We start from the raw sequence: 27,301 nt of genomic DNA, 5'->3' as shown, positions 1-27,301 counted from the left end.
GAATATGCTCTGTAGCGTTGTAGATGGGTAATAGTTACCAACTGTGCACAGGCAGGGTGACGACTCCAGCGAGCGACCAAATGGTGTAAATTGCCCTGAAGAAACCCCATCGCGGGTTGAAACCGATTAGCGGCAAAATAAATAATGCGATTGTGACTATCATTTTGAATAATTGATTATAAGTAAACCAGTCACTGTTATCTCCAACACAACTATGTTGTCTAAAAATTTGACAACATTTTGGCACAGACAACGAGTTGCAGACCAGCGTAGCGAATTGGAGGAAAGCACAGGACATTGGTTTCTATGACGAGGATATTGGGAAGTGCATACAAAGCTACGACAAGTAACTATGTCGGATCGGCGTCGCCGGCCAGAGTGATCGAGCGGTTCTAGGCGCTACAGTCTGGAGCCGCGCGACCGCTCCGGTCACAGGTTCGAATCCTGCCTCGGGCATGGATGTGTGTCCTGTCCTTAGGTTATTTAGGTTTAAGTAGTTCTAAGTCCTAGGGGACTGATGACCACAGTAGTTAAGTCCCATAGTGCTCAGAGGCATTTGAACCATTTGGATCGGCGTCTATGTAGAGAAGTGGATGGAGGGTGTAGTTAACCGTTGCAAATGAAACAGTTTTGATTTTCACATTAGTTTCCTTTTCGCAGCCGATCTGGTCTTACTTCCCGAACATAACTCGTAGACCGATGGTTTGTGAGTGTGGACCTTCTAGTTGTTAGTTTAAAAGCCAGGACGCAGCAACTTGGAAGAAACGATTTGTCTGCTATTTTACATCTGGTCGTACTCAGAAAATGGTTACTCCTACAATAGGTGCGTAAATAATTATAATGTCTAGATATTTGGCTAACAATCTGTGTTTTTTACTCTTCTAGATGTCGAGAATTATTTCCGATTTGTATCAGTTTTATTTGTTACAGGGAAATAACCCATTTTTTTAAGGTTCTCGTACGTGAGCATCAGGTCATAATGCCATTCTGCTAATTTAAATTTGGTGTCTAACAATGGAACTATGAAGTAAACGTTATTTCTACATAGCAATGCCTGAAATTAGCTGATGAGTAATCGGAAACTCTCCTTAGTGATGGCAATGCGGAATTATCTGGTAGGGAAAATGACGGATTCTCGTTTTTGAATGACGTGTGTCCTGATGAGCTTGATGAAACTAACTGGAAAGCGATAAGAGCGTTCAGATGTCGAGACAGTAGGTAGGAGAAAACACCCTTGTAGAGTGAATCCCTCTCACAATGAAGATGTAGATGATTAGAAAATTTGAATAAAAATTCAAGAACAGCTATGTTGCAACTAGTTTCACAAGTCTAATTTTACAATGTTGACCATCTACCAAACTTTATTGAGACAAGGAATGCCTCAAAATACGGGAAACCTGGTTGCGATACCTAGATAAGAAACGTAAATGACAAATGTGGAATGTATATATGTATTCTGAGAAACAATTACTGATCACAAAACGTACCGTAAATTTTTATTTAACGACAGTAGCAAATTCTCATTTATCAGAAATTATTGTATGATTTTTATTTTCTTGCATTTATGAAATTGTTTTAGAGCGATAACAACAGTCTGTATTGGAAATCATATATTTCAAAAATATTAACATTAAGAATCCTTTCCCCTTTCTTCAATAAAAACATTTTATTCACAATATATACACACACACAGACAGAATATGTGATGATTCACTAAGGCTCATATTTGGACCACAAGTATATATATATATATATATATATATATATATATATATATATATATATATATATATATATATATATAGACTGAATAAAATATGAGCCTTAGTGAATCATCACATATTCTGTCTGCATTTGTTTCATGCTTCTATATTATTAAATCTACGGTTCGGTGGTTTTGGTACAACACATAAAAGACGTTCTGAAAGGTAGCATTACCGGTAGTAACGGTAGCATTGGTAGGCACAGAAACGTACATGAATGTGGGAGAGAGAAAATGGAAGCAGACGACCTCTCTTTGATTTTTGTTTACGTGTTTGCTTGCATTGTCCTTAGAACCGCACGTCATTCAGCGATAATCCAGTGTGTTGTTTATGTCCTTAAAAACATATTTTATAAATAATAAAAATTAGGTGTTGGCGTAACTTCTACGCTCTCACATATCCAAAGCAATTACTTTTGATGCAAGTGCAGTTTACAAGGGCTGCTCTGAAAGTAAGGTCCGTTCGGTCGCGATATGAAAACCACAGTGAATATCAAAACTTTTTTATTCGCAACAGTTACCCACACTTTCCAGCTTCCTTTCTAAATAGTCGCCGCTCCGACTTCGACATTTGTCGCGGCGTTGCACAAACTTCCCAGCACCCTCGTCACAGAAAGCAGCCGCCTGTGCTTTTCGCCAGTTCTCTGCGCTGGTCTGCCTTCCGTTGTTTGTGCCAAAATGTTGACTTCGTAGGTTCAAATGGTTCAAATGGCTCTGAGCACTATGGGACTTAACTTCTAAGGTCATCAGTCCCCTAGAACTTAGAACTACTTAAACCTAACTAACCTAAGGACATCACACACATCCATGCCCGAGGCAGGATTCGAACCTGCGACAATAGCGGCCACGCGGTTCCAGACTGTAGCGCCTTTAACCGCTTGGCCACACCGGCCGGCTGACTTCATAGCCAGCGGTTCATACGAGCAGAGATGAACAACAGATGATGATTTTATTTATTTATTTATTTATTATTCCGTGGAACCAAATTAAGGAGAAGTCTCCATGGTCATGGAACGAGTCAATACATGAAATTATAACACGATATTAGAAACAGATAAAATGAAATATAAAAAAACATATTCAGGTGACAAGTAAGTTTAAATCAAGAAAATCAACAATGTAACACTGGAATTTGCTTAATTTTTCAGCTCTTCCAGGAGCTCCTCGACAGAATAGAAGGAGTGAGTCATGAGGAAACTCTTCAGTTTAGACTTAAAAGAGTTTGGGCTACTGCTAAGATTTTTGAGTTCTTGTGGTAGCTTACTGAAAATGGATGCAGCAGAATACTGCACTCCTTTCTGAACAAGGGTCAGGGAAGAGCATTCCACATGCCGATTGGATTTCTGCCTTGTATTAACTGAGTGGAAGCTGTTAACTCTTGGGAATAGGCTAATATTGCTAACAACAAACGACATTAAAGAAAATATATACTGTGAGGGCACTGTCAGATTTCCCAGACTATTGAAAAGGGGTCGACAAGAGGTTCTCGAACTTACACCACATATAGCTCGAACAGCCCGTTTTTGAGCCAAAAATACCCTTTTTGAATCGGAAGAATTACCCCAAAAAATAATACCATACGACATAAGCGTATGAAAATATGCGAAGTAGACTACTTTTCGTGTTGAAGTGTCACTTATTTCAGATACTGTTCTAATGGTAAATAAAGCAGCATTTAGTTTCTGAACAAGATCCTGGACATGGGCTTTCCACAACAGCTTACTATCTGTCCGAACGCCTAGGAACTTGAACTGTTCCGTCTCGCTTATAATATGCCCATTCTGTCTGATCAAAATATCGGTTCTTGTTGAATTGTGAGTTAGAAACTGTAAAAACTGAGTCTTACTGTGATTTAGCATCAAATTATTTTCCACAAGCCACGAACTTATTTCATGAACTACATTATTTGATACTCTTTCAATATTACACACAAGATCCTTCACTACCAAGCTGGTGTCATCAGCAAACAGAAATATTTTTCAATCACCTGTAATACTAGAAGGCATATCATTTATATAAATAAGAAACAGCAGTGGCCCCAGCACCGACCCTTGGGGAACGCCCCACTTAACAGTGCCCCATTGGGATTGAACATCACTACCACTCTCAATATTGCGGAGAATTACCTTCTGCTTTCTATTCTTAAAGTAAGAGGCGAACCAATTGTAAGCTACTCCCCTTACTCCATAATGGTCCAACTTCTGCAGTAATATTTTGAGATCAAAAGCCTTCGTTAAATCGAAGAAAACACCTAGCGTTCGCAACCTTTTGTTTAATCCGTCCAAAACCTCACAGAGAAAAGAGAATATAGCATTTTCAGTTGTTAAACGATTTCTAAAACCAAACTGAACATTTGACAGCTAATTATGTGAATTTAAATGCTCCAGTAACCTTGTATATACAACCTTCTCGATAACTTTAGCAAACAACGATGGCATAGAAATAGGTCTAAAATTGTCAATATTATCCCTGTCTCCCTTTTTATAAAGTGGCTTCACTAGCGAGTACTTTATTCGGTCAGGAAACCGACCACTCCTAAAGGAAAAGTTACAGATATGGCTAAGTACTGGGCTAACATACATAGAACAATACTTCAGTATTCTGCTAGATATCCCGTCATATCCATGAGAGTTCTTGGTCTTTAGTGATTTAATTATTAACTCTATCTCCCTCTTGTCAGTATCATGGAGGAGCATTTCAGGTAACAGTCTCGGAATACTTTTTTCTAAGAGCGCTATATGATTCCCTGTTGGGACTAGGTTTCTATTTAGTTCACCTGCTATATTCAGAAAGTGATTATTAAATACTGTACATAAATGCGACTTATCAGTAAGACGGACATTCCCACTATGCACTGATTCTATATCCTCGACCTGTCTCTGCTGACCAGCCACTTCCTTTACGACTGACCATATGGTTTTAATTTTATCCTGAGACTTAGCTATTCTATCTGCATACCACATACTTTTTGCCTTCCTACTAACATTTTTAAGCACCTTACAATACTGTTTGTAATGGGCTGCTGCATTTAGATTCTGATTGTTTCTAACGTTTTGATATAATTGCCACTTTGTTCTACAAGACATTCGTATCCCTCTAGTCAGCCACCCAGGCTGCCTGTTTGTGCTAGTACCCTGTTTTGAACGTTCTAACGGAAAGCAACTTTCAAAGAGCACGAGAAAAGTCTTGAGAAAGGCATTACATTTATCGTCTACTGTATCAGCGCTATAAACATCTTGCCACTCTTGTTCCTTGATAAGGTTTACAAAGGTCTCTACAGCAACTGGATCAGCTTTCCTAAACAGCTGATGACTATATTTGATATTTGATGTTGATGATTAGTGTTTTAGGGCGCACAACAACGAGGTTATCAGCGCCCGTTCCCAAAATAAATGTTGACGAGTGCAGTCAAGGTCTGTTGAACAAGGATCAATTCAGAGCTGATCTTTGCGAGAATTGTAGATACTAAAATTTCAATATTGGACACAGCACTTCAAAACAGGTAGATAAAACTAAAAATAAAATACCAATAAAAAAACAGGTAAAAATAATTGACTGTGTCTGGGTGACCACTTGCAAATAACGGGTGACCAAACCACTTTACAGCACAGTAAGATCTCAATCCCAATATTTTGGGAAGAAGTCCAGACATCACACAAAAACGTAAAACTCTAGCCACACTCGCCTCATTATTAGTTAAAATAGAGGGCAGATCTGGTGGGAAACTTAAATCTTCCCTAAAACACGAATATAAAACGCACTCAGTTAAAATATGTCGTATCGACAGCTGTGTCCCACATGTCTGACACGTTGGTGGCTCCTCACGACGTAACAGAAAACCATGTGTCAAAGGACAGTGTCCTATTCGAAGCCGTGTAAGGGCTACTTCCTCAGCTCGTCGTTGTCGTAAGGAGGTGAGCCACGGTCGGACAGAATCCTTCACCGCTCGCAACTTATTGTCCCTCACTTCCAGCCACTGAGCCTCCCACCTACGCATGACCTTCCGAGTCACGAATGAAGTTATTGCCTGCAGGGGGACTGAACAGTGAGCAGGAGGTGGGATGGAGCAAGCCTCCTTGGCAGCCGCATCTGCAAGTTCATTTCCAGGAATCCCTACGTGCCCTGGAACCCAGCAGAAAATCACATCCTTACCCTGCTTTTGCAAGAGCAGGAGGGCGTCCTGCACTTCTTGCACCATCCGATCTGCTGGGTGCATCTGTTCAAGAGCGGGTAGAGCACTTTGGGAATCTGAGCAGATGATGAATTTCTTGCCACGATGTCGTCGCATATGCTCTAATGCTTTCAGAATGGCAAACAGTTCTGCGTAGTAAACTGAGAACTGCTCTGGGAGCCCTATCGTACGGACAGTATCGGGAAACACAGCAGAGCAGCCCATAAAATCCCCCTGTTTAGACCCATCCGTGTAAACAGTAATAAAATCTGAATGGCAGTCTAAAATCTCAGTAAATTTAATTTTGAAAAGGTGGTACGTGGTACAATAATTCTTGTAAGCAGCCAGATCAAGAAGTAATCTTGGCCTTTCTAGTAGCAAGGGATATCTCCTACTCCATCCCTGGTGGAGGACCTTAATGCCCTCCAGGAGTACTGACTCAAGACTCTCCTTTGTACGGATGCCAAACGGCTTTGTTGCCTTCGGACGGTGGCGGAAGAGACGTTCCAGCGCCGGCTGTGAAAAGATGTTGGTCGCCAACGAAATAGGAGTGGACTTGGCCCTGTATGCTTGCCGTACCACGAGGGGAAGACGCCGAATGGACAGCGCAGGCTCTCCAGCCTCGACACATAGACTAGCAACTGGACTCGTACGATAAGCCCCCGTTGAAAGCCTAATACCCTCATGGTGAATCACATCCAACATTTTGAGGCGGAGGTAGCCCATTAAAGGCTATAATGTGGGTGATCAAACACTTCCCATCGGAAACCCTGCGGGAGTGTCTTCATTGCCCCTGCAAAATGCTGCTTAAAATTGTCTTGAAGAAAGAAACGTTTCACTCATGTTATGTGGGCTGTATAGCTTCAGGCGAAATCTCTCACCAGATCCACATACTTGGCGGGAGACACTGTTGTTTTAGGCCTTTCTACGTGATCACTTTGTGCTCAGAACCGAAAAGAGCGATATGAAGGGATAGACGGGCACACTAAAGACGCTGCCCAACACATCTGTGCAAAGTTTCATCGGATTTTCACAGTGGTTTCCACGTCACGCCTAATCGGACCTTAATTTCCTAATACGCCTCGTACATACATTATTTTGTATTCAATGTTCTTCAACTAGGTCAAAGGCAAGGGTTTCCTGTTGTTATTGGCAAGTGAAAAATTGTTTGTGAATAATAGAAACATGTTTTATACAAGCGTGACTAAGTATTCAAGCGATGTCTGATACGTTTCCGGTTTGCAGTCTTTTTTTTTTAAGTTAACCTTTTTGTTTGAGGATGCGTTTTGTCACATCGTATGACTACAGCGATATTATCCTACAAGGCCTCTCTCAAGAAAATTCGGGACGTCTGGAACTGGTCATGAATGCCTGCGTCCGATATATCTGCGACGTTAGACTTGTTGATCACATTTCACCAACATATGCAAAATTGTCCTGGATGTGTGCAGACAAATGCAGAGATTTCCATACACTCTGTCTCATCTACTGCCTTAGAAATGTACACTGTCCCTCATATCTCTCCTCGTCCTTAACGCTTATGTCAGAACAACATGACAGAAACACACGTTCCCATCATAATAAAATCCTCTCTGTTCCACTGCATCGCTCTGTCACCTTCTCGAGGTCCTTTACAGTAGCGGGAACCCGACTCTGGAATAACCTCCCTTGTTATGTTAGAGAACTTAAAAACAAGTCCGGCTTCAAAAAACAGTTAATGTATCTACTTACGTAAGAGTAATGCCTTCCTCTGTACATGAAAGTACTTCACCTCATTACTTCCCTCTTTCCCCCTCCTTAAATCTCCCTTTCCCAAAACTCGCTATACTAGTAAACATCTACTTTACACACCAAGATATTAATGTACATCTGCACAAATCTTCATTACTATTGCCAATTTTTCTCATGTTTATTATTACTATTAGATTTTTTTTACTGTTATTATTATTGCTTTTATCATAACTTGTATGTATAGCACCTGATGTAAAACTATTGCGAGCATTTACTTTATTAGGTCTTAGTCATTTCTCTTTATTAATATTGTCGCTAGAGTGATCTAATGTTCTTATTTAAACAATTGTCATGATGTAACTCTGATGTGTGAAATGCTGCATGTGTGAAACACTGGTCCGATGTAAGGGAGGGCCTGATGGACCTAATCTGATCAGGTTAAATAAATTAATTAAAAAAGTCCGTATTCGTTTTTGTTTTTATACGCGTCCCACAGTTACACGTTGCAAACCAACAATAAAACTAGAATGAAACTGACAGTTTCAGTTTTGCTATAAATAATGTTTATTTTTAAGTAAAAGACAGGAGAATAATTATGTAGAAGAAAAATATTCCGTAGGTTACGCTGCCCTTTATATGTCCTAAGTAATTGAAGGCCGTCTGTTTCTCGGAGAATCTAGTAAATACGCATACAAAGCGATCGAAATGAGGTAACGCGCGACAGATATACAACACTTCTAACGTACAGGTTAAGCGTATACGATATTAAGTGACCAGGGCTGCTAGTAAAACTACCGTAGTCCATTCTTACTTATGATAGTCTATTTTGGCCTGCGGTAGTTTTAGAAGTCTAATCTACATTCTCTTCATTCTCTTCAGACCACTCCACCCCACCTGCAACATTACAAGTTCTGACCGCCACACTATCACTCACGTCAATAATGTCAACAACATAAGCGGGCAAGACAGCGGACGTTTCTGTACTGCTAGCGCCGAAGCGGAGAGGACAGGAAATTCCTTTGCGTAATCGTTAAAAGACCGACAACCAGCGAAACACGAACGAACACAAGTGCGAACCGAACACGACAGAATGCAGTTCTCTCGCGCACGCCTGCCGTTTACACCAGAGATAATTCTCGTTCGCTTGTATTCACAACCAGACTTTCGGGAGAGTATCATCCACACAGTCCCTAAGATAGCAAGGACTGATAAAAGCGAGGACTATCGTAGAATCAGCTTCATAGCTCACGCACCCTATTTGCTGACAGGAATAGTACACACAAGAATTGAAAGAAGAACTGTGTATGTGGTAGATAGCGATTAGTTTGGCTATAGGAAATCTGAAGGGAGCACAGAGAAAATTCTGACGTTAAGTTTCGTTATCGAAGCAACATCTGAGAGACATCAACACAATTTCATAAAGTTTGTCGAACCAAATAAAGCTATGCTAGATATTTGGAATAGTTTGAACAACATTTACATGCTGCAGGGGAAACCTAATAATAAACAAGAACTATAAGAAACAATAATTATCAGTAATAACAGAAGATGAAGAGAGAAGAGGTCGTTTGCAAAAGGATGTAAGCGAAGGATCCATTGCTTCCGTTCCACTGTAGAAGTTGTATACTGAGTAAGCAATAAAGTAACTAAAAAGAAGTTTCAGAACTTGGAATAAAATTGTGGGTGAAAAGTTGTCAATGTTAAGATCTGCGGATGACATTCCTATCCTCTGTGAAAATTACAATGATACGGGAACAGTCCAGTTAGATTACATCATGGTCAGGCAGAGATTTCGAAATCTGATATTGGATTGTAAGGCGTATGCAGAAACAGATATAGACTTAATAATGCTGAAGAGCAGGTTGAAGATTAAGACTAGTCAGAGAGAATCATTGCACAAAGAAGTGGGATACGGAAATACTAAACAATGACGAGATATGCTTGACGTTCTCTGAGGCTATAGACACTGCGACAATGAATACCTCTGTAGGCAGTTCAGTTGAAGAGAATGGACACATCTAAAACGGACAAACACAGAAGTTGCAAAGAAAATTATAGGTAAAAGAACGGTAACTGCGAGGAAACAACAGCTAACAGAAGAAATCCTTCAGTTAATCTACGAAAGAAGGATGTACAAAAATGTTCCAGGAAATTCAGAAACAAAGAAATACAAGTCACGTATGAATGAAATAAATTTGAAGTGCAGTAAAGCCAAGGTGAAATGACTACTTAAAAATTTGAAGAAATTGAAAAAGAATATGCCCATAATGTAGAAAACTCGAAACAACCTTCAATGAAATTAAAGCAAAGATGGTAACAGTAAAATTGTATTGGGAATTCCACTGTTACGTGCAGTGAAGAGAGCGCATAGGTCGAATAAGCGCATTAAAGGCAACTATGAAGTGGAAAATTGTCTGATGACGTGATAGAAGAAAAAACAGTAGTCAATATAAAAGAGATAGGGGATCCAGTATTAGAAACAGAATTTAAAACAGCTTTGGTAGACTTAAGATCAGATAAGACAGAAGGGATAGATAACATTCCATCAGAACTTCTAAAATCATTGGGTGAAGTGGCAACAAAACGACTATTCATACTGGGATGTATGAGACTGACGATATACCATCATACTTTCGGAGAAAAAAAGACAATTCCGTAGATAGCAAGAACCGACAAGTGAGAGAATTACTGTACAATCAGCTTAACAGCTCATGCATCCAAGTTGCTGACAAGAATGGTGTACAGAAGAATGGAAGAGAAAACTGAGGATGTGTTAGATGATAATCAGTTTCACTTCAGGAAAGGCGGTTTCGATGCGGCGGTTGATAATGGAAGTAAGACTGAAGAAAAATCCATACGTGTGGTGGATTTGGAAAAAACGTTCGACAATGTAATATTTTGCAAGAAGTTCGATATTCTGAGTAAAATGTGAGTGAGACATAGGGAAAGACGGGTAATATACGATATGTACAAGAACCAAGAGGGAACAATAAGAGTGGGAGACCAAGAACGAGCTGCTCGGATTAAATTGGGTCTAAGAAATGGATGCAGTCTTTCGTCACTAATAATCAATCTATACATCGAAGAATCAATTGCGGAAAGAAAAAGAAAGATTACAGAAAGCAATCAAAATTCAGGATGAATGGATATCGTTGGCAAGATTCGCTGATGATATAGCTGTCATCAGTAGAGACAGGAAGAACTGCACCACCTGCTGAACGCTGAATTATCGGTCTAATGCGTGAGAAATATGGACTGAGAGCAAATCGAAGAAAGACGAAAGTAACGAGAAGTAGCAGGAACGAGGAAAATTTAAAGGCAGCAAAACAATCCATGACAGTCGGTACAAGGAGGACATGAAAAATGAGTAGCACTGGCGAAAAGAACATTCGTGGCAGAGAGAAGTCTCGTAGTATCGGACATAAGCCTTAATTTTAGGTTGAAATTTCTGTGAATATACGTTTCGAGCAGAACACTGTAATGTAGTGAAACCTGTACTGTGGCGAAATCGGAGTAGAAGACAAACGAAGAATTTGAGATGCGATGCTACAGACGAATGTCTGCAGTCTGACGAAAAAAAAGAAAAAAGAAATTAAGGAGAACGGTGGTCTTCCGACAATGATACCACACGTGCGCATTCACGGGTGCAACAGGATATGGTGGACAGATAGCAGTATCTTAAGTATCCTCCAACATACACAATAAGGTGCCTCGCCGAGTATAGATTCAGTTTTTTTTTTTTTACGCTACTGGCCATTAAAATTGCTACACCAAGAAGAAATGCAGATGATAAACGGGTATTCATAGGACAAATATATTATACTAGAACTGACATGTGATTACATTCTCACGAAATTTGCGTGCATAGATCCTGAGAAATCATTACCCAGAACAACCACCTCTGGCCGTAATAACGGCCTTGATACGCCTGTGCATTGAGTCAAACAGAGCTTGCATGGCGTGTACAGGTACAGCTGCCCATGCAGCTTCAAGACGATACCACGGTTCATCAAGAGTAGTGACTGGCGTATTGTGACGAACCAGCTGGTTGGCCACCATTGGTGAGAGATCTGGAGAATGTGCTAGCCAGGGCAGCAGTCGAACATTTTTTGTATCCAGAAAGGCCCGTACAGTACTTGCAACGTGTGGTCGTGCATTACCTTGCTGAAATGTAGGGCTTCGCAGGGATCGAATGAAGGATAGAGCCACGGGTCGTAACACATCAGAAATGTAAAATCCACTGTTCAAAGTGCCGTCAGTGTGAACAAGAGATGACTGAGACGTGTAACTAGTGACACCCCATACCATCACACTTGGTGATGCGCCAGTATGGCGATGACGAATACAGGCTTCCATTGTGCGTTCACCGCGATATCGCCAAACACGGATGCGACCATCATGATACTGTAAACAGAACCTGGATTCATCCGAAAAAATGACGTTTTGCCATTCGTACATCCAGGTTCGTCCTTGAGTACACCATCGCAGGCGCTCCTGTCTGTGATGCAGCGTCAACGGTAACTGCAGCCATGGTCTCCGAGCTGAGAGTCCATGCTGCTGCAAACGTCGTCAAACTGTTCGTGCAGATAGTTGTTGTCTTGCAAACGTCCCCATCTGTTGACTCAGGGATCGAGACGTGGCTGCACGATCCGTTACAGCCATGCGGATAAGATGCCTGTCATCTCGACTGCTAGTAATAAAGCGCCTTTGAGATCCAGCATCTCGTTCCGTATTACCCTTCTGAACCCAACGATTCCATATTCTGCTAACAGTCATTGGATCTCGACCAACGCGAGCAGCAATGTCGCGATACGATAAACCGCAATCGCGATAACCTACAATCCGACCTTTATGAAAGTCGGAAACGTGATGGTACGCATTTTTCCTCCTTACACGAGGCATCACAACGACGTTTCACCAGGCATCGCCGGTCAACAGCTGTTTGTGTATGGGAAATCGGCTGGAAACGCTCCTCATGTCAGCACCTTGTAGGTTTCGCCACCGGCGCCAACATTGTGTGAATGCTCTGAAAAGCTAGTCATTTGCATATCACAGGATCTTCTTCCTGTCGGTTAAATTTCGCGTCTGTAGCACGTCATCTTCGTGGTGTAGCAATTTTAATGGCCAGTAGTGTAATTTCACTCGAGTGTTCTGTAATAAACGTTTCTGTATTAATCGAATTGGGAATAATGTAATTTATTGGGTGACAGAACACGTTCTGAGGCACCCAAAAATCGTCGGTTTGGTAATGGAGTGAAGTGTGGGACTTCAAAACTGTATACGGATACCAAGGCTTGAGTAAGGTAAGGAGAGTCAAATGGATTAAGAGACTCACACAGCATAGACGAGCGCGGAATCTGCATCAAACCAGTCTACGGACTGAAGACCACAACAACGAAGTATGTACCGCAAGCAGTCGCTATGTTTAGGTATACTCAACACATCAGCATTAAGTTGTTGACGATGTTTTTCCAGCACCACGCACTCGTCTTCGGGAACCAAGGTAATTAATGGTTCAAATGGCTCCCCTAGACTTAGAATTACTTAAACCTAACTAACCTAAAGACATCACACACATCTATGCCCAATGCAGGATTCGAACCTGCGACCGTAGCGGTCGCGCAATTCCAGACTGTAGCGCCTAGAACCGATCGGCCACTTCGGCCGGCGAACCAAAGTAATACAATCACATCAATATTATAAACGTTACTAACATCATCAAACATATTATCGGTAATCTTGATTGCATTTTGCTGCATAGGCTCATAATTCAAACGTTAAAACCCAGACATTTCAGGTATTTTTATTACGCCACAACTGTTTTTTTTTCAAAAACTAATACCCTCATATGGTTCCGAAAATTCCCCAACAGTCTTCGTAAAAAATTCTCACAAACTAACAGAAATGTGCCGGCGTGATAACTAAAAATAAAGTATTTTTTGATGGGGTTATCAGTCACCTGAGTGGTTTGATGCGGCTCGGCACGACTTCCTCTTCTGTCCTAATCTCTTTTTGTAAGAGCAGTGCTTATATCAAACGTCCTGAATTATTTGATGGGTATATTCCAATCTCTCTACCTCGCAAGTGGTTTGTAATCAACTTCGTACTAATAGAATATCGTCTCAATTATGAATCTGGATTCGTCATATGCTGTCAGAGAGGTCACAGTTCTTAGTAATTGACGGAACGTTATCAAGAAAAAACAAGTAATTTCTGGCGCTCCCCAAGGTAGTGTTTAGGCGCTCTGCTGTTCCTTAAACGACTTAGGAGACAATCTGAGCAGCCGTTTTAGGTTGTTTGCGGATGATGCTGTCCTTTACCGTCTAGTAAAGTCATCAGAAAATCAAAATAAAGTGGAAAACAATTTATAAATGTGTATCGTGGGAAAATTGGCAATTCAGCTTAAATAATGAAAAGTGTGAGGTCGTCCACATGAGTGATAAAACGATTCCGTTATATTTCGGTTACACGATAATGCAATCAAATCTATCGGTCGTAAATTCAACTAAATGCCTAGAAATTCCAATTACGGACAACTTGATTTGGAAAGAATGGTTCAAATGGCAGTGAGCACTATGGACTTAACTTCTGATGTCATCAGTCCCCTAGAACTTAGAACTACTTAAACCTAACTAACCTAAGGACATCAAAAACATCCATGCGCGAGGCAGGATTCGAACCTGCGACCGTAGCGGTAGCGCGGTTCCAGACTATAGCGCCTAGAACCGCCCGGCCACTCCGACCGGCTGATTTGGAAAGAACACTTTCAAAACATCGTGGGGAAGCCAAAGCAAAGACTGCGATTTGTTGGCAGAACACTTAGAAGGTGCAACAGATCTACTAAAGAGATGTATAAGACTACGCTTGTCCGTCCTCTTTCGGAGTACTACCGCACGGTGTGCGAGCCTTACGAGATAGGTTTAACAGAGTGCATCGAGAAAGTTCAAAGATGAGCAGCGCGCTTTGTATTATCGAGAAATAGAGCAGATAGTTTCACGGACATGATACAGGATTTGGGGTGGACATAATTAAAACAAAGACGTTCCCCGTTGCCACGAGATCCTCTCACGAAATTGAAATCACCAACTTTCTCCTCCGAATGAGAAAATTTTTTATTGACATCGACCTCCATAAGGAGAAACGGACATCATAATAAAATAGTGAATCTGAAAGATATACGTGTTCCCTTTTTCCGCGCGCTGTTCGAGATTGTAATAATAGAAATTTATTGTGCAGATGGTTGGATGAACCCTCTGCGCCGGCCGAAGTGGCCGTGCGGTTAAAGGCGCTGCAGTCTGGAAGTGCAAGACCGCTACGGTCGCAGGTTCGAATCCTGCCTCGGGCATGGATGTTTGTGATGTCCTTAGGTTAGTTAGGTTTAACTAGTTCTAAGTTCTAGGGGACTAATGACCTCAGCAGTTGAGTCCCATAGTGCTCAGAGCCATTTGAACCATTTTTGAACCCTCTGCCAGGCACTTAAGTATAGTTTGCAGAGTATCCATATAGATTTAGATGAATCTCTGTTTTGTCCCACGATTTTTATCCCCTACTGCATACACTAGTAACCAACACTTGTATTTTCATACGCGTCGCCTTAAAATTAACCTCACTCAAAATTACATATGTAGAAAGATAATAACGTTAAATAATTTACTTCTCTCTCTAGTCTCAGGGACACAGAGAAAATCAGGAGGCAGTCTTTTTTTTATATTAGAACAAATAAGCTCTTGGTCACAAATATTAAGTCAAATTGACCAGGTTTCGACTCTACTATGAGCGTCGTCTTCAGAATTAGATTAACTGTTCTAAAACATATTAGGTATATAATACATCAATAAAATTAAAGTTTGCACTTACTTGAGAAAGGTGCAGTACTTACAAGTCACATATTAAAAAAAGATCTAAGCCGGAAAGGCGACCTCATGAATAGTTGTAAGTAAGATGGCGAGCCGCTAAGGGCTGCTCGTACTTTAGTGAACAGGGGTGGCAACAAGACTGAGGTGCCCACGTTAGAAAGTGTGGGCAAGTAAACATAGTGTTGCTACGAGCGCCATCCAGTAGCCGCAGAAACAACTAGGCTAATGTACATTAAAAATTAGACACTTGAAATTGTGATGAAGCTTATTCAGGCATAACGTTAGCACTAATAATAACAGGATGAAGTTACATATTTATCTGCTTTAAACAGAGATACATTTTGTAACGTAAAAAAACGTTAGTTATGACATACAAGAAAATAGCAAAGATGTAACAGGAAATCAACATTTCGGTTAACTGCATGAGGAAATCTGAATCAAAGATCAAGCAATGGCTTTATACAGTAGAAAAACTTTTTATTTCGCAGCTGCAGCTGTTCGTTGAGAATGAGGCCATCATGACGAGAGGGATGTTTGAAAATCTCCAATTCCTCTAAAACATCTAACCTACGCCCCTTCTTTTCGGTATGGAGAATATTGCTATCGCCTATGGCTTTAGGCACGTGTCCAGTAATTAAGAGACGATCGGCAAAGGATGAATTTAGGGGACTGGTGCCGCTCTTTCTCAAAAGATGTTCTTTATATCTGATGGTGAAAGCACGTCCAGTTTGCCCTATATAATAGGAGGAGCAGGTATCGCAGATGATCTTATAAACGCCAGAACTTTATGTAGGGGAGCGAATGGATTTCAAATTATGAATGAAGTTTCTCTTTAGATTATTATTAGTAGAGAAGGCAACATTGCAGTTGTATTTGTTGCGAAGCATGAGCTGAATCTGATAGGAAATGGGTCCTATGAAAGGAACAGAAAAACGTTTTTTGGATTAATTTCAGTGCATGAGGTGTTGAGCGTGGTTGTTCTTGCAGTTTTCTTTTTTAGGATATCGTCCACTATGTTAGGCGTATATTCATTATTGACTGCTATGTTTTTAAGTAAATTAATCTCCTCATTAACCTTTTCTGTTGAAAGTGGTATAGAAATGGCTCGGTGGACGGCAGAGTGAAAAACTGCCATTTTTTTTATTTTCATTTATAGCTGCATTAGCTAATAAAATAAATGTACTATCGGATGTTGTTATTACATGTCAATAATAACGCTTGTCTACTTAATGTAATGTTAAGGCAGTTACATGTAACACACAAGGATGCAACACGGTATTACGAATTTTTTTCCCAGTGTCAAAACAAGCACGGAACCAGCAGCAATATAATAATGTTTATGACAGTAGCTGAAAGTGTGTGTCTTTCGCGAAAAAAGCTGTAGTTGTGCATCACCTTACAAAAGTGTTTAGTTATTGGTACTCCTGAAGATGAGCACGGCAGTTGGAAACGCAGCACTCACCTGCGACGTGGGCCAGAGTGGCGACGAACAGGCCGCGCCTCATGTCTGCAGACTGGACGGCTCGCCCGCGTGGCTGGCACTGCCAGATACCCGACATCACCCTGGCCGCTTCCGGCCCCGATATCGCCCCTTCCTGTCTCTGGGACTCGCTCAGCGTGACGTCACAGCCACTCGCCCCGAATAAACTAAACGAGCTTCCCGTGCATAAGAGCATACTCTGGGACTTCCGCGGAAATAATTTATCCCGTAGTTTTCGGGGGGGGGGGGGGGGGGGGGGGGAGGGGGCGAGGCAGTCAAGGCTCTATAATTGCCATATTTTATACAGGGTGTTACAAAAAGGTACGGCCAAACTTTCAGGAAACATTCCTCACACACAAATAAAGAAAAGATGTTATGTGGACATGTGTCCGGAAACGCTTAATTTCCATGTTAGAGCTCATTTTAGTTTCGTCAGTATGTACTGTACTTCCTCGATTCACCGCCAGTTGGCCCAATTGAAGGAAGGTAATGTTGACTTCGGTGCTTGTGTTGACATGCGACTCATTGCTCTACAGTACTAGCATCAAGCACATCAGTACGTAGTATCAACAGGTTAGTGTTCATCACGAGCGTGGTTTTGCAGTCAGTGCAATGTTTACAAATGCGGAGTTGGCAGATGCCCATTTGATGTATGGATTAGCACGGGGCAATAGCCGTGGCGCGGTACGTTTGTATCGAGACAGATTTCCAGAACGAAGGTGTTCCGACAGGAAGACGTTCGAAGCAATTGATCGGCGTCTTAGGGAGCACGGAACATTCCAGCCTATGACTCGCGACTGGGGAAGACCTAGAACGACGAGGACACCTGCAATGGACGAGGCAATTCTTCGTGCAGTTGACGATAACCCTAATGTCAGCGTCAGAGAAGTTGCTGCTGTACAAGGTAACGTTGACCACGTCACTATATGGAGAGTGCTACGGGAGAACCAGTTACTTTCGTACCATGTACAGCGTGTGCACGCACTATCAGCAGCAGATTGGCCTCCACGGGTACACTTCTGTGAATGGTTCATCCGACAATGTGTCAACCCTCATTTCAGTGCTAATGTTCTCTTTACGGATGAGGCTTCATTCCAACGTGATCAAATTGTAAATTTTCACAATCAACATGTGTGGACTGACGAGAATCCGTACGCAATTGTGCAATCACGTCATCAACACAGATTTTCTGTGAACGTTTGGGCAGGCATTGTTGGTGATGTTGCGATTGGGCCCCATGTTCTTCCACCTACGCTCAATGGAACATGTTATCATGATTTCATACGGGATACTCTATCTGTGCTGCTAGAACATGTGCCTTTACAAGTACGACACAACATGTGGTTCATGCTCGATGGAGCTCCTGCACATTTCAGTCGAAGTGTTCGTACGCTCCTCAACAACAGATTAGGTGACCGATGGATTGGTAGAGGCGGACCAATTCCATGGCCTCCACACTCTCCTGACCTCAACCCTCTTGACTTTCATTTATGGGGGCATTTGAAAGCTCTTGTCTACGCAACCCCTGTACCGAATGTAGAGACTCTTCGAACTCGTATTGTGGACGGCTGTGATACAATACGTCATTCTCCAGGGCTGCATCGGCGCATAAGGGATTCCATGCGACGGAGGGTGGATGCATGTATCCTCGCTAACGGAGGACATTTTGAACATTTCCTGTAACAAAGTGTTTGAAGTCACGCTGGTACGTTCTGCTGCTGTGTGTTTCCATTCGATGATTAATGTGATTTGAAGTGAAGTAATAAAATGAGCTCTAACATGGAAATTAAGCGTTTCAGGACACATGTCCACATAACATATTTTCTGTCTTTGTGTGTGAGGAATGTTTCCTGAAAGTTTGGCCGTACCTTTTTGTAACACCGTGTATAAATGAGTTGGTCATCTCCGAGAAGCTTTACTGCGTTCAGCCACATCGTGCTCCAACTGGCTAAACGAGAGGTTTAGCGGAGTCATGGGAAATCATTTCGAAAAGAATATGAGAATTCTGTAATGAATAAAAACACTGTACTCCTTGTTCTGTTCGATGTAACTGCCCCCCTGTTGGTCCATATCTGTGGAGGCCTATGTAGCAAATCTTTGCTAAAATCAACAGACAAGACACGCAGCTAATAAAAATACACAGAAGGACCAAAGTAATTTGTATAGGCATGGGTATTCAAGTACAGAGATATGTAAACAGGTAGAATACAACGCTGCAGTCGGTAACGCCTATATAAGACAACAAGTGTCTGGCGTAGTTGTTACATCAGTTGTTGCTGCTGCTACAATGGCAGGTTATCAAGATTTAAGTGTGTTTCAACTTGGTGTCATTGCCGGCGCACGAGCGATGGGACACAGCATCTCCGAGGTAGCGATAAAGTGGGGATTGTCCGGTACGACTTTTTCATGAGTGTGCCGTAATATGAGGATTACGGTAAAATATCAAATGTTGACTGGAATACTCTATTTCAAATTCTGAAGGTGGTAGGGGTAAAATACAGGGAGCGAAAGGCTATTTACAATTTGTACAGAAACCAGATGGCAGTTATAAGAGTCAAAGGACATGAAAGGGAAGCAGTGGTTGGGAAGAGAGTGAGACAGGGTTGTAGCCTCTCCCCGATGTTATTCAGTCTCTATATTGAGCAAGCAGTAAAGGAAACAAAAGAAAAATTCGGAGTAGGTATTAAAATCCATGGAAAAGAAATAAAAACTTTGAGGTTCGCCCATGACATTGTAATTCTGTCAGAGACAGCAAAGGACTTGGAAGAGCAGTTGAACGGAATGGACAGTGTCTTGAAAGGAGGGTATACGATGAACATCAATAAAAGCAAAACGATGATAATGGAATGTAGTCGAATTAAGTCGGGTTATGCTGGGGGAATTAGATTAAGAAATGAGACACTTTAAGTACTAAAAGAGTATTGCTATTTGGGGAACAAAATAACTGATGATGGTGGAAGTAGAGACAATATAAAATGCAGACTGGCAATGGCAAGGAAAGCGTTTCTGAAGAAGAGAAATTTGTTAACTTCGAGTATTGATTTAAGTGCCAGGAAGTCGTTTCTGAAAGTATACGTATGGAGTGTAGCCATGTATGGAAGTGAAACATGGACGATAAATAGTTTGAACAAGAAGAGAATAGAAGCTTTCGAAATGTGGTGCTACAGAAGAATGCTGAACATTAGATGGGTAGATCACATAAATAATGAGGAGGTATTGAGTAGGATTGGGGAGAAGAGAAGTTTGTGGCACAACTTGACTAAAAGAAGGGATCGGATGGTAGGACATGTTCTGAGGCATCAAGGGATCACCAATTTAGTATTGGAGGGCAGTGTGGAGGGTAAGAATCGTAGGGGGAGACCAAGAGATGAATACACTAAGCAGATTCAGACGGATGTAGGTTGCGGTAGGTACTGGGAGATGAAGAAGCTTGCACAGGATAGAGTAGCATGGAGAGCTGCATCAAACCAGTCCCAGGACTGAAGACCACAACAACAACAACAACAACAACAACAACAACATCAAATCCCCGACATCGTTGCGGCAGGATAAAGATCCTGTGACAACGGGACCAGTGACGACAGAGAAAATCGTTCAACGTGGCAGAAGTACAAACCTTCCGCAAAATGCTGCAGATTTCGATGCTGGGCCATCAACAAGTGCCAGCGTGCAAACCATTCAACGAAACACCATTCATATGGGCTTTCGGAACCGAAGACCTACTCGTGTACCCTTGATGGCTGCACAGCACATAGCTTTACTCCTCGCCTAGGCCCTTCAACGCCGACATCGGACTGCTGATGACTGGAAACCTACTGCATGGACCGACGAGTGTCGTTTCAAATTGTATCGAGCGGATGGACATATTCGGGTATGGAGATAACCTCATGAATCTATGACCCTGCGTTTCAGGAGAGGACTGTTCAAGCTGGTGGAGGTTCTGTAAATGGTGTGGGGTGTGTGCAGTTGGAGTGATACGGGACGCATGATACGTCTAGATACGGCTCTGACAGGTGACACGTTCGTAAGCATCCTGTCTGATCACCTGCATCCATTCCATGTCCATTGCCCATTCCGACGGACTTGGGCCATTCCACCAGGACAATGTGACAGCCCCATAAGTCCAAAATTGCTACAGAGTGGCTCCAGGAACACTCTTCTGAGTTTAAACGCTTCCACCGCCCACGAAATTCCCCAAACATGAACATTATTGAGCATACCTGGGTTGCCTTCCAACGCGCTGTTCAGAAGAAATCTCCACCACCTCAGCCCTGCAGGATTCACGGTGTCATTTGCCTCCAGCACTACTGCAGACATTATTCGAGTCCATTCCACGTCGTGTTGCGGCACTTCTGCGTGCTCGCGGAGCCCTACACGATATTAGGCTGGTGTACCAGTTTCTTTTTCTCTTCAGTTCAAAACCTTAATTATTTACACTGCATTGAAGAAACATCGAGGAGCCCAGAATAGATGGTCGGATGCCAATGTAACTTCATACACGTAACAAATGGTTCAAATGGCTCTGAGCACCATGGGACTTAACTGCTGAGGTCATCAGTCCCCTAGAACTTAGAACTACTTAAACCTAACTAACCTAAGGACATCACAGAGGTCCATGCCCGAGGCAGGATACGAACCTGCGACCGTAACGGTCGCACGGTTCGAGACTGTAGCGCCTAGAACCGCTCGGCTACACGTAACATCGTCGCCATGTTTGTAAATGATTATGGTTACAATTATCTGTGATAAGTAGAAAGAGCACAAGAGTGCATTAATGTCGTTCGTATTTAGAGCTGTTATTATCCCTAATAGACTTTTTACATGCAGCGTATCCGTAAATAAAGTTCCAGTTTCGAAACGCTGGAGAAAGAAAATTTCTGCTCAGAGTGACGTCAAATTTGAGCAGCATGTTATTGACGGACGGTGAAACGTCACGGGAAAATCTAATGAAAATTGGATCAATTGGTGGCACTGTAAGCGTCAGAATATGCACACCTACAGATGCGTCGTACACGGGTGTTCCCCAGTTCGAGACCCCCCCAATGTCACTGGCACCCTGAAGGATGGGGTGTTACTGCTAAAGCTCTTTTGCAAGAACCCCAATAGACCTGCACAAATTACGGACACTCAAGAGTGCAAAAAAAGAAAAAAAACGCATTGGTTCCGTGTCTGCTTTGTTCGAAAAGGCAAGTTCGTTTGAGAAGCAATGTGGTAGAGGGAGGAAAGCAGTTCGTCCTACATCTGTCGAAAATGTGGCCACAGCATTGCAGAAGGTGACGAGCAGTTGTGTGCAAACACGCAGTGCGTGGGGAATAGCCAGAAAGCTGGACGAGTCTGCGTGCACAGTGCATAAAGTCCTACACATCACCGTTCATTGCCATCCATACAAAACGACCCATGTCGGGGGTTGCCCTCACCTGATCAGCCAGCAAGACATACGTCCGCTCTGGAATTTCTTGCTCACATGCAAATGGACAATGAAACCCAATATTTTGTGGAACATGCAGTTTCTCGATTTCAACGTGTGACAGATAATACTGGCCAGCATGTTGAATACATCTTGCGCCAGTCTCACGACAAGTAAAACTTGATGCCGTCTTGCTTTTTATGTGGTTTTGGGCCTCATGACAAATACTTCTTTTCTGGTTTTGGCCCATGTCAATAAAAACCAGTGTTATCCTACATTTTATACAGTATTTGGCCTCAGAACAATTCAACACTGATTTTTCCCGTCTGATGGTGTACGACCGTGGCGGATTGGATTACCTCATTAATTGTGGTACAACTGTTGGCTGCCTGGCTTTTGCAGTCATGCAGATTGGACAATACGGATGGTGGTATTGTGCAGCTCAAACCGTAGCCGTCGTATTGTGATACATCTGTCATTTGTTGCCGACCAAATTTACATTAAGAGGCTTACAGCGCTATCTACACACATAAAAAAAAGTTTAGGGTCACCCCGGGTTCCCAGAACTCCTGAAGACAGACGTTGACTGTGGATATTGTATCACAGACACAGTCCCTTTGACTGTCCGGAGATGCCACTAAACCTGCCCAAAGATGTAAACAACCATGCATGAGCAGCTCCTATTAGACGGACGGGTTCTGACAGCCGATCACTTCCAGTCATTACACCGGGTGCCCAGCTCGTATTATCTGTACTTCAACCATGGTTGGACTATCAATACCGCGATACGGTCACGTCCGCATTGTTACTTTGCACCAGGAAGGGAACTCAAGAAGAAAAGTGTCCAGGCGTCTCGGGGTAAACGATAGCGATGTTTTTCTGACGTGGAGGAGATACAGAGAGACAGGAACTGTCGATGACATGCCTGGATCAAGCCAACCGAGGGCTACTACTGCAGTGAATGACCGCTACCTACGGATTATGGCTCGGAGGAACCCTCAGGGTAACGTCACCATATTGAATAATATTTTTCGTGCAGCCACAGGACGTCATGTTACAAATCAAACTCTGCGCAATAGGATGCATGGTGCGCAACTTCACTCCCGACGTCCATGGTGAGGTACATCTTTGCAACCACGACACCATGCAGCGCGGCACAGATGGGCCCAACAACATGCGGAATGGACCGCCTCAGGCTTGGCATCACCTTCTCTTCACCGATGAGTGTCGCATATGACTTCAACCAGACAATCATTGGAAACGTGTTCGGAGGCAATCTGCTCAGGCTGAACGCCTTAGACACACTGTCCAGCGACTGCACCAAGGTGGAGGTTCCCTGCTGTTGTGCGACAGTACTTGGGGCTCCACAGCAAGCACACTCCTCACTTCAGCAACTGGGCTTGTCTACTCAGTGGCAGAATACTGCGCTCCAGTATGGATTAATAGCCCGTACACAGACACGACTGATGTGGTATTAAACGACACCAAGCACATCATCAGCGGTACAATAAAATCTACCCTACTGTATGGCTGCCAATGCTGAGCCATATACCTCCACCAGAGATACGGCGGATAAAGGCTCTCCTCAGAAAGGTAATTGATAGCACTGATCTGTTCACATAATAATGATACAGCTGACCTGGAGTGCAAAAGACCACCATTTCTCACTGCTAAAGAGATGACGACCTCCAACTTTGACATCCACACTGTCTGGAAAAAAAACATGGCAAGAACACTGCCCACCAAAATGCTAAAGCTTGATGGTAAATGAGAAACCGCCAAGTTTGAACCAGATATGCAAAGTGTGGACAACTTTGAACCACATACTCGCTGGTCACGGAAGAAGTGCTAACACATTCTGGAAATGGAGAAAGATACCAACTCCAAATTTTGACTGCGGTGCTGAGAAACGAACAGTCCAGCACATAGTGAAATAGTGCCCAGTTCGATCTTACAAAGGAACCTTTATCGACTTCCTAGCTGTAACAGAGGAGGCTGTCGATTACATTCAATGTATAGATGTCGATTTGTAACTAAATTGTATACAAAGTGTATAAGGATAGCGATGTACGCTATATGATAAATATAAAGTCTCTCTGCATCTACGCGGTTACTCTCCTATTCACAATAAAGTGCCTGGCAGAGGGTTCAATGAGCCACCTTCATGCTGTCTCTCTACCGTTCCGCGCTCGAACGGCACGCGGGAAAAACGAGCACTTAAATTTTTCTGAATGAGCTCTGATTTCTCTTATTTTATCGTGATGATCATTTCTCCCTATGTAACAGAATGTTTTTTCAATCGGAGGAGAAAACTGGTGACTGAAATTTCATGAGAAGATCCCGTCGCAACGAAAAACGCCTTTGTTTTAATGATTGCTCCTCCAATTCACGTATCATGTCTGTGACACTATCTCCCCTATTTCGCTATAATACAAAACGAGCTGCCCTTCTTTGTACTTTTTCGATGTCATCCGACAGTCCCACCAGATGCGGATCCCACACCGCACAGCAGTATTCCAGAATATGGCGGACAAGCGTAGTGTAAGCAGTCTTTTTGGTGCACCTGTTGCACCTTCTGCCAATGAATCGCAGTCTTTGGTTTGCTCTACCCACAATATTACCTATGTGATTGTTCCAATTTAGGTTATTTGTAATTCTAGTCCCTAAGTATTTAGTTGAATTTACAGCCCTCAGATTTGTGTGACTTATCGCGTAATCGAAATTTATCTGATTTCTTTTAGTACTCATGTGAATAACTTCGCACTTTTCTTTATTCAGGGTCAATTGCCACTTTTCGCACCATACACATACCTTATCTAAATCATTTTGCAAGTTTTTTGATCAGCTGATGACTTTACAAGACGGTAAATGACAGCATCATCTGCAAACAATCTAAGATGGCTACTCAGATTGTCTCCTATGTCGTTAATATAGATCAGGAACAACAGAGAGCCTATAACAGTTCCTTGGGGAACGCCGGATATCACTTACGTTTTACTCGATGACTTTCCGTCTGTTACTACGAGCTGTGACCTTTCTGACAAGAAATCACGAATCTAGTCGCACAACTGAGGCGATACTCCGTAGGCACGCGGTTTGATTAGAAGACACTTGTGAGGAACGGTGTCAAAAGCCTTCTAGAAATCTAAAAATATGGAGTCAATTTGACATGTGACAGCCGGCCGGTGTGGCCTAGCGGTTCGAGGCACTTCAGTCTGGAACCGCGCTACCGCTACGGTCGCAGGTTCAAATCCTGCCTCGGGCATGGATGTGTGTGATGTCCTTAGGTTAGTTAGGTTTAAGTAGTTCTAAGTTCTAGGGGACTGATGACCTCAGATGTTAAGTCCCATAGTGCTCAGAGCCATTTGAACCATTTCTCATATGACAGCATGTCCAAAAGGACAATGCTCGTCCACACACGACATGTATCTCTATGAACAATCTGTGTGATGCTGACGTACTCCAATGGCCAGCAAGATCTATTCCCGATAGAACACTTTTCGGACCAGCTCGGATGTCAGTTTCATTCCATTGTCAGAATCCAGGGTACCAAGGACCTGTTGCAACAGTTGTGTGCAAGGTTGTCTTAGGAGAGAATACAATGAACTGATAACACCCTTCCTGACCGAATTACTGCTTGCTTTCAGGACAGAGACGGAACAGGCATAGTGACAAGTGGGCTCGTACTGTTAAGCTCTTTCTAAATTTGTCACCATTTTACAATCACTTGTCATATGTTGTCTCAAACCATGAAGCTTCATTTCGTTTCTGCGTACTTCACTTTTTTTGTCAGGCAGTGTATTTGAGCCGCGGCTGGCTGATGCTACGTCATGGATTAAACCTTGGTTGCTATTCTGTGTTTAGTCTCCCGCAGTTATCACGATTATGCTGTCATCCTCTCTTTGCGCGAGTGGCAGCAGCGGTGTGTATCGATACCTGCACCTTGGACTATCTTTGGCCTGGCCCTTATAGTTTCCAGCTGGGCTGTGTACGGGCAGTTGGTCGGTTGGCGTGGAGCAGCGAGGAAATCTACGCGGCACGTAGTTGGTCGGGCCCGCTGGCGGTCTCTATGCAGTTTCGGAGTGTGGGATGCTGTTCCTATTCCTACGAGGTTCGTGGCTCACCGATCCTGGACATGAAAGTTGAGTTTTGACTTAATCTACCAGCAAGTCACGACTGTTCACATTGTATCGTTTGGACTTCGTTGTCGGCTATTGGGATATTCTCGTGAGCAACAATGGGTGTTTTCAAGTTGGCAAATTTTAGCCACCATCCGGTGGAGTTTAACTGGGTTATTTCAATTGAAGTGCACCAGCGGAATCTTCTGTCCTGTGACCGTTAACGTTCCGGTTACCTGCCCTGGCCGTTGACGTAAATTCAGCCAGTGTATTTTCCTCATCATGTTGTCGCTGTCCAGCACGGTGTGTCGTTTGACAGCTCAATGTATAATTGGTTGTGGGCGCCAATACCTTCTACGTTGTTCCATTGAACTCCCTGTTGTGTGCTGGTCGGGTGAAGTGGAGGTTATTTTGTCGGTGGGTCTCTTGACTGTCTGTCGGTTGGGTTGTCGTCGGATCGACAATGGTTGGGCCGACTGTCTGTCTCACCTAAGCGACTGTTAGTGTTTGAATTCCAGGCCGACCCTCGGAACTTCTGAGCGCCCTTGGGTGTACTGCCTTTTCTTGTTTGTTCTTGTTGTTTGTAGTCGTATGGCTTCTAGCCGATTTTTTGATTAAGGTTGTTTTGCCCTTAAGGCGTCACACGGTTGGGGCCTCAGCCTAATTTAAGAACTGTTTTACGTAAGGTCTTTGGCATTTTAAAAATTAATGTTATTGGGCCTTAAATGTTGGGCCTTCAGCAGATTTTGAATTTCAGTTCTTTTGCTCTTAAAGTG

The 27,301-nt window shown here is 42.7% G+C and overlaps 1 protein-coding gene across 1 annotated transcript in view; it reads right to left on the bottom strand.

Annotated features, from left to right (window-relative positions):
• The window catches only part of LOC126424848 (uncharacterized), a 58,141-nt gene extending 41,089 nt beyond the window's left edge, over nucleotides 1-17,052 (bottom strand). The window contains exon 1 of the mRNA XM_050087658.1: nucleotides 16,983-17,052. Coding sequence (XP_049943615.1) covers nucleotides 16,983-17,025 — 43 coding nt within the window. The 5' untranslated portion in view covers nucleotides 17,026-17,052. The remainder of the gene's footprint in view (nucleotides 1-16,982) is intronic.
• Between the last annotated feature and the right edge of the window lie 10,249 nt (nucleotides 17,053-27,301).

The sequence above is a fragment of the Schistocerca serialis genome, chromosome 10 (genome assembly GCF_023864345.2).
Source record: "Schistocerca serialis cubense isolate TAMUIC-IGC-003099 chromosome 10, iqSchSeri2.2, whole genome shotgun sequence".
Lineage (NCBI taxonomy): Eukaryota > Metazoa > Arthropoda > Insecta > Orthoptera > Acrididae > Schistocerca > Schistocerca serialis.
The sequence above is the reverse complement of the archived record's forward strand: the minus strand, read 5'-3'. Positions and strand labels throughout refer to the sequence as shown.